This window comes from Rutilus rutilus (assembly GCF_951802725.1).
Source record: "Rutilus rutilus genome assembly, chromosome: 17".
NCBI classification, from domain to species: domain Eukaryota; kingdom Metazoa; phylum Chordata; class Actinopteri; order Cypriniformes; family Leuciscidae; genus Rutilus; species Rutilus rutilus.
The window spans coordinates 35,244,389-35,256,132 of record NC_140230.1 but is presented as its reverse complement, the minus strand read 5'-3'; the positions used below and the strand labels follow the sequence as shown (position 1 = coordinate 35,256,132).

At 37.8% G+C, this 11,744-nt stretch overlaps 1 protein-coding gene across 2 annotated transcripts in view; it reads left to right on the top strand.

Moving 5' to 3' along the window:
• The window catches only part of usf2l (upstream transcription factor 2, c-fos interacting-like), an 18,202-nt gene extending 6,458 nt beyond the window's left edge, over positions 1–11,744 (top strand). The window contains exons 7-12 of one of the 2 annotated variants that reach the window (XM_084385945.1): positions 396–483; positions 5,756–5,794; positions 9,292–9,350; positions 9,566–9,660; positions 9,734–9,862; positions 10,694–11,744. In XM_084385945.1, coding sequence (XP_084242071.1) covers positions 396–483; positions 5,756–5,794; positions 9,292–9,350; positions 9,566–9,660; positions 9,734–9,862; positions 10,694–10,771 — 488 coding nt within the window. In that variant the 3' untranslated portion in view covers positions 10,772–11,744. The remainder of the gene's footprint in view (positions 1–395; positions 484–5,755; positions 5,795–9,291; positions 9,351–9,565; positions 9,661–9,733; positions 9,863–10,693) is intronic. The other variant, XM_084385946.1, reaches the window with a different exon arrangement.

Here is an 11,744-nt window from a genome sequence, read left to right as displayed (position 1 = left end):
TCGTTCTTTCACAAACATTAAAAAAATATTATTCCAATTTATTTTTTGACTGCTAGTGTATATAATAATAAATATTATTATTGTCATCATCATTGTTATTATTATATGTGTGCATATACACACATACACACACACATATACACACATACACACACACACACACACATATATATATATATCAAATTGTATAATATTTATAATACAATTATTTATAATGTATATATGTACAGTATATAAATAATATTGTAGTGATTCTGTTCATCCCTTTGGTTGTGAACTTATAGACTCTACATAATCGTACAATAAATCTCTCATCAGAATAAACACGAGTTCTCTCAGTGGCAGTAAATGTGATTTGATTTTAGTGTTTACAACATCTGTCGTCTCTGGTTTAGGTCAATTCTACGTGATGATGACTCCTTCAGATGCTCTGCTCTCTGCCTCTCAGCGGACTCTAGCTCCACGCACACACACTTACACCGTGTAAGTACAAAAAAAGGCACAAAACAGGTGTTATGTTTTTAATAGGGCTTAAACGTACAGTATGTAATTTTTTCGCCGCTAGGGGTCGCTAACCTCTTACAATAACAGAGGCGTAGTTTGATGACGCAACATTTGCTAAGAATTATGGATCTTGTCGTCAACGTCGAGCCGACCGATCTAATAATGTTTATGGATGACTGAATACATCGATGTTTTTATCATGACTGTGATATGAAGCAGTTCGGGATTGCTAAGAGACAGCTATCAGCTCCACACGCGACGCGAGTCCCGCGGATATAAAAGGAATATGGACATTTCATTCTACCGAACTACACGCAAGTGCAGAATTACTACTCACAGGTCAGTTTATTAGACAAATTAAACTTGTGAGGTAACGCAGCGCTGTTTCACTTGGTCTAACATTACACTATCACACTAAACTGCATTTAAATGTGTTGAAATTTGTGTTAGTTTGTCTGTATGAGACTAGCAGTAAGCTAGATCAACATTAGAATAACATACAGATCATATTCTAACATTTTATCATTGTTGAACTATATAACATTGATTAGTTTTATGTAAATGTGCTCACCTGTTTAATAAAGGACATGTAGGAGCGGTCGAAGTCTCGGACGTGGAGCTCTCGGCATCTCGAAAACACCGCGCTGATATTGATTCTCGTTTTAGTTCTCCTTTTTTATCCAAAGTCTGCTTGCCATGGTCCATAATGTTTGAACGAAACAACAACAGCGTGCAGATAGACATTGCGAACTCCACAGTTGTCCACGTCTGTCGCTTTGGTTACTATCAGAGGGCTCTGGTTGCTATGGCAGTACGAGCGGAAACCAGGGACGACGCGGATATGACGCCATTGACGGCGACAAAACGGAAATAAAGAAACGGGACGTGTCTTCGAATTAAATTACAAATTTCTCCTGGTTTGAAAGTTGTTGGAAACAGTCGGGATAATGTAAGTACACAACTAAAAAATATATATAACATAGATATAGTGATTTTTGTTATTTTTAAAGCAAAAAAGTTACATATTGTGCCTTTAATTAATCGTGATTAATCGCATCCAAAATAAAAGTTTGTGTTTACATAACATACAGTATGTGTGTGTGTGCTGTGTATAATTATTTTGTATATAAATACACACATATTCATGTATATAGTTAAGAAATATTTGCATGTATATATGTTTATACATAATTAATATTATATATAAATAACAAATTTTTCTTAAATATATACATGCATGTGTGTGTGTTTATATATACAAAATAATTATACACAGTACACACACATATATTATGTAAACACATATTTTTATTTTGCATGCGATTAAGTTGCACAGTCCTATTTTTAAGATCTGTATCTTAGTGTCACTTTACCACAGAAGATCGTCCTTCAGTCTGCAAAAATCTTGCATTTACACCCACAGGTGTTGTCCATTAAAGCATAACCCATAAATTAGTATTGAATGACACACATTTACACATTTTATAGGTCAAATAATAGCGTGTCATTGGGGGTGTGAACCTACACTGGTCTCACGGTTCGGTTCGATTACGATTATCATGTCATCGATTCAGTTCAGTTCGATATCACGATGCACTGCATCCTCAATTTTCAGTTTTACTTCACATGTATACAATTTTGTCAATACATACAAGCAGTCAGACTCTGCCAGGCGCTAACAGCTCGGGGTGAAACCGGCTGACGTGGTTTCTCAAGTTAGTGGTATTACCCCCTGAATATTTTATTTGTGCGTGACATGATTTACACACAGACACAGCGTGTGTCTTCTCCAGGTCGTGCTTACCAGGTTGTTCGTAAAAGCCGAAATGTGCCTAGATGTAGGCTTTTAAAGTAGTTGGAGCCTTTTTAATTACTCGCACTCACGTCTCGACAAATGACGTCAGAAAAGCGCCAGTACGTTATAATCGGTTATGGTCTATTACTGAACCGATACCGAATCGTCCTCGTCTGCATCGAATTTGGGATGGGATTTACCCAGGGAGTGATTGGCCCTGTCCCAAATGGCACACTTCATAGGCACTTTCGGTCTTGTGGACTTAAAATGGCTGCCGCGTGTCCGTTAAGTCCGTGAGACCGTAGGGTGTCCCATTTGTCATTTTAGGCCTCATATTACACCCCGACTCTAGGGGAATATAAAAACACTAAGGAGACGTAATAAATTATGTTGGGTTGTGGAAATGGAATCCCAGCAATGAATCACGAACCCAGATAATCAAACACATACACAAAAGCTAAGCAGAAAAAGTAATACATTTATTCAAGAATAACAAGTGAAATGAAGAGCATCTCTTCAGGGTGTCCCCTGAAGGCCAAAATAACAAACAAAACAATCTAAAAAAAAAAAAAGAGGAGAAAATTAATAACCTAATCCGATAACAAAAGAAAATACATTTAACTTACCTAACTCCCTGCCAAAAACAGAGCTCAAATTAATTCAAAATAAACAAGGAGGAGAGATTCCGGAGCTCTCAACCCGAGTACGACCGAACCAACAATGAGCTCCCAGACGAGTTCCAGCAGCGTCCTTATAAAGGCCACGCCCCGATTGGGCAACCAATGGCTTTCTCACAGCCCATCATTGGATAACCTGTTTGAAATCAGACAAAACAAGGAAGAGAAGAAGAACACAGAAAAAAATAGAAAAACAATAAGCTACATAAACACAGGTCGTAACACCTCAGAAGGGTGCTCGCGAGCGCCCCCTTTGCGGTCGATATGCACCCTCGATGCGCACTTTTGCCGAGTCCGTACTGATGCGGACTCCGCAGCAGACTTCTTCCCGACAGTCAGAGAGGCATTACGTCACGAAAGTGCGGACTCGTAGGAAGACCACGAGTGCTTAGGGTGCCATTTGGGAAAGGGCCATTGTCTGCAGGCTCTTTGTCATACCTGTCAACCCTCCCATTTTTCCCGGGATTCTCACGTATTTTACATTGCTATCCCGCTATCAACCCGTTTAAATATTTTCCCTTATTTCTCCCGTATTTTTAATCTTTCTATATATAAAAAAAATACAAATAAATCCCACAGGGCGCAAACCAGAAATCCCGCCCTGCAGCTAATTTCATTGGTTAAGAATACTTAATCCCGGTTACTTAAAGGTCCGCTGAAGTAGTTTTAGTTTAGTTTAGTGAAGAAGAACAGCAGCATCCCAAGGATGGACGAACATGAGAGAGATGGCAGAGGAGACTATGGGCCCTATTTTAACGATCTGAAATGCAAGTATCAAACGCGAAACGCTAGTAACTTTGTGGGCGGGTCTCGCCCGACGCAAATCTAAAATGTGTTGGTCTGACGTAGCTTCATTACTCATAGGTGTGGTTTGGGCGTAACGTGAAATAAACCAATCAGAGCGACATCTCACATTCCCTTTAAGAGCAGGCGTGCTTGTTACATGGCGGATTGCTATTATAACGGCGGATTTGCCAGGAGCGGTTCACAGCCGAGGAGACCGACGTTCTCGTCAGGGCCGTATAAAACACAGAGAAGTGACATTGTCTAACTTTAGCTGGAAAATAACTTTATTAAAGAACCGCTATAAAGCCAAAACAATCTCTGTTACCTTAAATTATACGCTTATCTCTGTAAAGCTGCTTTGAAACAACCTACATTGTTAAAAGCGCTTTATAAATGAAGATGACTTGACTTGACATTGTATGGGGATGGAGAAACCCAACCAAATTAGCTTCGGTTAAACATGCGTATAATAATTTGGGTAAATGTGTAAGCTAGATTTATGCCTATTTTTTTACATCTTCATGGACACAACAATGATTTCCCTCGTGTGTTCATATTGTTCCTTGTAATAATGTATGGTTTTCTAAAAATGAGAACTGCTGTGTCAGTGTGTAGGCTAGATGAGATAAGCAAAGTGTATGTGCGTTGTGCACACGCTACATTGATTATGGCCAAGCAGGCGCCCTTAAAATAGCATTTGAATAACATGGGCTGACTTTAGACTAGGTTTTTCCTGGTCTGTGGCGGAATTGTTTTCTGAAGCTGCAAAATAGCACCAGGGAACGTTTGCGCCGGAACACGCCTCCTCTTTTCACTGAACCGCCCCCGGGAGCGCAAGCTCATTCCCTTATTTACCGGCGTGCGTCTGTGGAGGGAAAAGTCCGCTGTGCGTCGGGTGCAAAATATGAATGATACATGTGTCGGTGTACAAAGTCAATTGCGCTGGGTGCAAAATAGGGCCCTATGTATGTAATGTATTACGTATGTAATACAGAGATTATGTATTTATTTATGTTAATATCTGCGCAATTAATGTATATTTAGCCTGCCCCCGTTCAGATCTCCCATATTTTGGTATCCAAATGTTGACAGGTATGCTCTGTGTTGCACTTTTGCATGTTCCTTGCTCTCCGTTTAACCTTGGGATCCCGCTCCATATGAAAACAGGGCTGTTTGTCACGATTCTGGTTTTTGACAGGATCATTGTGGTTTGTTGTGCTTCCTTCTGAAGGTGCTGTTTTTACTCTTCAGAAGCAGAAGTGTTGTGAAAACGGGCGATGCTCACGCGTTTGTGCGGTTGCAACATTCTCATCCTCCAAAATAGGCTCAGTAGAAAAATCCTACTGAAGAGTCACGCGTTTGTTTCAGTCATTCTTGTTTGATTATTTCCTTCTTTTGGACACGCACAGCTTTTGCAGCTCATGCGAAATCTGCAGAGTAATGAATTCCACAAGAGTCCTAATCTTTCTTTCTTCCATTAGAATTACAAATCCCTCGGGTTTATTTCCTGGGATAAAAGCCACTGTAGTTAGAGAGTGTGGGTTGCATGCGGAATGAAATGCTGATCACACAGATACACAGTACCAGTGTTATTTTTTTTGTATTATTTATATACTATAATAGTATTTACTAATAAATTAGTTTTATCTGTGTGCTTTTTTCCCATTTGATGTTTTCATCATCAAATTTCGTGCAAAATGTCTCAAAAATATTGTCAAATATGATGGTTTGCTCTGCTGCACATCCTAGATTTAAGCAAATGTAGATCTTCCAACATTTTTCTTATTGTATGCACACTATAAATACTACATAAATTGTAGGTTGTAGGAAAGTCCAGTATATTTCTTGTAATATTTGTCTGTTTATGTGAATATCAGTCAGCAAAAGATCCAATCAAGCTGTTTCTGTAATGCTCCATATTCCTTTAAGCTGAAATTACGCAATGAAAGTGTTTTTTTGAAATGTCTCAAATAAATGTGCCCCTTTTCTGCAGAGATGAACTCAACACACAACAGCATGAAGGTTTTAACTGGTGAGAAAAAACTTTACATTCCCTTAAGCCACTGTAAACCCAAAACTGTCTCTTAAAGGTATAGAGTGTAATTTCTATGCTATTTCTATTGAGTAAAAATTGAGTAAAATGCACTATATGGACAAAAGTATTGTGACACACCTCTTGATTATTGAATTCAGGTGTTTCACTAAGACCCATTGCCACAGGTGTATACGTTATGAGTATTATCTAGGCATTGAGCGTACATCGTTTGTACAATCGTTATTGCAGTGCATTGTGGGATTGAATGAGTGCGCTCGGTAACGTCAACTATTGTTTTGACACCACTATAAATGGCTGTCCCCTGAAATCGTGCCCTTTTTAAGGGTACAGGGGGTGATTTCGGACACACCCATGGTTGGATGAGTTTGGTCTGGAAGACTGGCTCACACAGAGTCAAGAGATTTCGATCACATGATCATTTGATCAGAGATCTCAACCCCATCCAACACTTTTGGGATGAACTGGAACGGAGATTGCGAGCCTGGCGTTCTCGTCCAACATGGGCAAAAATTCCCACAGAAACACTCCAAAATCTTGTGGAAAGCCTTTTGAGAAGAGTGGAAGCTGTTAGAGCTGCAAAATGGGGAACAAATCCATATTAAAATCAATGTATACAATATTAATGTCTATGTATTTATAATGCGATGTCATTGCAGTCCCACTTGGTGAAATGATCAGATGTACCAATACTTTTGTCCATATAGTGTATATAGAAATAAATAAGCATGCACGCAACAAAAATAACTGCAAAAATAATAATGAAGTTTAAGACACTCAGCATGCTTGTCTTCCAATGTTTTGCAGATAGTCCCGTCTCAAACTGGCTGAGCCAATATGATTGTCCAAAATACGTTGCAATTCCATTTGGTGCCACTGGTGGTGCAGAATTTACACACTTCACCTTTAAGTTGACCAGTGTCATGTTTCTGTAGTTTAACATGGAACATTCGTATTCTGAGGTCACTTCTTCTGTATATAGTGCTAGATATAAAGAGATGCCCTGAAGAGTAAATAAAGCATCTTCACTTTTTGTTAGTTTGCATTTGAAAGCGTCTCGCTTCCTCCGTGGCGTTTTGCGAGTCGTGACTTCATTAAAGCGCATACCTGAGGGAAGATTACGCTCGGAGAACAGTTGTGTCATTTGGCTAAAGTCGGGCTTCGGCAGCTGTTTCAGCACTGCAATTTATAACGTAATGAACACAGCCGATGCCGAGACTCCCTCGAGATCACACACACACACACACACACACGAAGGGCAGAGAGACCTTACGGAGGGATCTGCCAATCCACACTAATGCTAGCTGTAACCTTACAAAGCTGAAGCTAAGCTTGTCATACTCAGGGCCGTCTTTAGGGTGATGAAACTGTGCTTTAAGGCAGGCATACACTGTGCATTTTTCGTCCGATTTTGAGCCAAATTCTGACTTGTGCGACTCTTTTTCGGGTTGGGCCGATTTTCATCTTTGTCGTGCAGTGTACAGGGGCAAACGAGAGGCGATTAACCTCTCCCGTCCCGACCGGCAATTGGATGTTCGGATGAATTTCTGGCATGTTGGAAATTTTGGTCGCTCCTCGTGACTATATCGTATGGAAGCTTGTTTCCGCCAATGAATAATAAATAAATAATAATAATTGCGACTTTTTTATCTCACAATTCTGACTTTTTTTCTCACAATTGCGAGATATGAAGTCAGAATTGTGAGAAATAAAGTCGCAATTCTGAGAAATAAAGTCGCAATTGCGAGATATAAAGTCGCAATTCTGAGAAATAAAGTCGCAATTGCGAGATATAAAGTCAGAATTGCGTGTTATAAAGTCGCAATTCTGGGAAATAAAGTCGCAATTGCGAGATATAAAGTCAGAATTGCGAGATATAAAGTCGCAATTCTGGGAAATAAAGTCGCAATTGCGAGATATAAAGTCGCAATTCTGAGAAATAAAGTCGCAATTGCGAGATATAAAGTCAGAATTGCGTGTTATAAAGTCGTAATTCTGGGAAATAAAGTCGCAATTCTGAGAGATAAAGTCGCAATTGCGAGATATAAAGTCAGAATTGCACGATATAAAGTCGCAATTGCGTGTTATAAAGTCAGAATTGTGAGATATTTAAACTATTCTGAGGTAAAAAAAAAAAAAAAAGTCAGCCTTTTTTTCCTTAGAATTGGACTTTATATCTCACAGTTGTGAGTTTATATCTCACAATTCTGAGAAAAGATGTCAGAATTGCGAGATATAAACTCGCAATTGCGTGTTATAAAGTCAGAATTGAGTGATATAAAGTCGCAATTGTGAGAAAAAAAGTCAGAATTCGGACTTTATAACACGCAATTCTGACTTTATTTCACGCAATTCTGACTTTATAGTATATAAAGTATATATAGTATATATAGTATACTTTATAATATATAGTGTCAGTTCTCACACTGCACCTGCGCGAAAACATACGTTTCATCTGCAGCAAAAAACAAACACAAAAAAAACAATTAACGATTACCCACGTCTTCCAAGCCACCTGCGATGTACACTTTGCCTCTTTTATTTATTTGTTAAAAATTATTCAGACACTTTGACCTGACCATGTTTTGCTGAAGTGTTTTTTCTTTAATTGCAAATGCGACCTTTTTACACACAGACTGAACAAAATTAATCATTGCTTGGTAATTGTTTGAGCTAAACTGGTATTATCTAATTGTGCTGTAAAAAGCTGACGGATATTCAACATAATTCATTTGTGAGACAGTCTAACAGAAGGATGGACAAAACCTGTGACATATCAACTGATTTCATAACTCTGACTGAAATGAACACACACTTTAAACAATACTGACCAGTAATTAAAATTTTGTGCAATTATTGCAAGGAAAAAAACATGCATTGACCAGACTATCTGGCGCTTTTATACATTTAAAGATTATACTTTTGTTCAATTAATTTTATTTATTATTATTATTATTATGTCCCAAAGCATATTTTAATAAAAGATTAACTAAATTTAAAATTAGTGTGTGTGTGTGTGTGTGTGTGTGTGTGTGCATGCATGCAAGCAAATAAGTAAATGAATACATGCATAAATAATTTAAGAAAAGTATAAAAAGTAAATGAAATGTGCATATTTTATTTTTTTATTTTTTGTGTGTCTCATTTCATTTACTTTTTATACTTTTCTTAAATTATTTATGCATGTATTCATTTACTTATTTGCTTGCATGCATGCACACACACACACACACACACACACACACACACATACTGTATATATATACAGTATATGTATATATGTATGTATAAATAAATACAAATGATTATATATATATATATTTACACACATTATATACTGGTGTAGGTTTTTTGTTTGGAATTCTCTTTAAGATAAGGCTGCTGATGTTAAGCCTTTTAAAACGCCTATATTGAGATACTAAAGTGAAGAAATATGTGAAATAATGCATATTAACCCCCCCCCATTATTACTGTAGGAAAATGGACAGTCCGCGCACCCCTAGAGATGAGAGGAGAAGAGCACAACATAACGAAGGTCAGTGAACTTTACTTTACAGTCTTTACTCTGTGAATCAAAGCAACATACCCTAGCTAACTAATACTGTTCCCATCCCAAACCGTCAGGCATTGATGTACAGTAGATCTGCCTGCAGATGTCAGTAGAGCGTTGATAGACTGAACACATATTGCAATATTAGACAATATGGCCTAGATTTCGCCTCTGATCTTCTTGTTGTTGTTGATTTGCAGTTGAAAGGCGGCGGCGAGACAAAATCAACAACTGGATTGTGACGCTCTCGAAAATGATCCCAGACTGTGGTGTAGATGGTGCCAAGACTGCAGCGGTGAGTTGCATGATGCATTTTTGACTTGTGATTTACAATAGATGCCTTGAAACTGTATCCTCATGTTCCTCAGAGTAAAGGTGGGATCCTGTCGAAGGCGTGTGATTACATTAGTGAGCTGAAGCAACATCAGCAGAGGCTTCAGGAGAGTTTGAGAAGAGCAGAGAGAGTACAGGTGGACAATGAGCTGCTCAGACAGCAGGTACGCCTTTAACATCATGCGTAGGGATCTTAGTCTGGAATCACGTTACCTCTTCTATAGTCTATACCCGTAAGCTTCCTCATGGGGACCAAAAAATGTCCCCACAAGGATTTTGGATATTGCAATGTTTGTTGGGACAAATCACACACTCACAATTCTATTCTCAGTATCTCCTTCATTGGAAAGACACATAGGTCACTAATTAGCACAATCATTTCATTAACCCATTACTGGGCTGAACATGCTAAACAGCACCAGAAGAGGGTGCTAAAACATATCTGTCCAATTAAACAGAGATGTAATGTTATGTTATTTTATTCTATACTTTCTTTTCTTTTCTTTACTTTTCTTTTCTATACTTTTATGCTATTCTATTTTATTTTTTATTTTATTTTTTATTTTTATTCTATTTTATTCTATTCTATTTTTATTTTTATTTTATTATTTTTATTATTCTATTCTATTCTATTCTATTCTATTCTATTCTCTTTTCTATTATGTTATTGTATTCCATTTTATTTCCATTTAATTTTTCTTTTCTTTTCTTTTCTTTTCTTTTCTTTTCTTTTCTTTTCTTTTCTTTTCTTTTCTTTTCTTTTCTTTTCTTTTCTTTTCTGCCTTCCTGTAGCTCAAACGGTAGAGCATGGCACTAGCAACGCAAAGGTCACGGGTTTCAGTGAATGCATGAATTGAAAAATAAAAGCACAGCTTCAATACAATGTAAGTCGCTTTGGATAAAATTGCCTTGCAAATGCATCAAAGTGAACGTAAGTATTACACAAAACATTTGCCTGTGTGACTTGTTGTCTTCTACGTTGTTGCTGGTTTCAGATAGAGGAGCTCAAGAGCGAGAACGGCCTTCTCCGAGCACAACTGGAGCATCACGGCATTGACATGTTCACACAATGAGCTTCAGGCATTCTGGGAAAGAGATCCAGATGACAAAAGGCCTTCAGAGAATGACAGAGGACTGAAGTGGGCCGAATGAAACGTGTTGACTTGTGCTCAAGAGTCTCTCTCAGTGCTGTATGTCTGACACAGTGAAGCCAGGCTTACTACAGTTGAGGTCAGAGGTCAAGAAGTTTTCAATAGCACCGAAACCAGGACCCTATGATCCTGAAAGCATCTATTTATTCATCCTGACTAACTCCGGACTAAACAGTGGAATACAGTTTTTTTTTCTCTGCCAGATATTTTCCTTTTGCTAATTTTCCAGCTTTGTTGCTTTCAATTTTGTCTTTATGCTTTTTCTTGAAGTATTAGTTGTTTGTTCAGTGCCTCGTTTAATTTAAAATTCTCCCGGAGAAAAATCCTCCTCTTTGTGGTGTTCTGGAAGGTCGTTACGGGATGAATGAAGCCGTGAAGAAATGTCATTAGCGGTTCCTGTGAAATTTAGTGTTAAAATCGGAAACAAAAGCACCTGCACGTCCCTCTAAAAAAAAAGAAAGAAAATGAGCTCCGTCTGGGATTATTAGCTTCTTATCTCGGATCGCCTTTGGAAGACGGTTCGGAAAGCATCAACTAATCTAAGCAGCAAATGAGGAAATATTCAAAAAGCTATTAAGATTGCTAAATGCTGGACATCTCAGGACTAAAAACATGTTTGTTACTGAGTTTTATTCTATACCTTAATCTCCAAAACTGCTACAAATAGCCACTTTGTTCTTAGTTTACTGATTTTTTTGTGTCATATTTATATAAACTAGTCATTATTCACCCTTTAACCGTAGCTCAGATGCGTGCAAATCGATGAACATTGATGTGATGCATTTAAAGGTTTCTTATTTGATTTAAAAAGCGACATTGAGGATTTTTAGTGAGTAAAGACTTTGGTGTAGTCTTCCTGTAAATATGCTGTACAATAAATATTTTTACAGTGTTT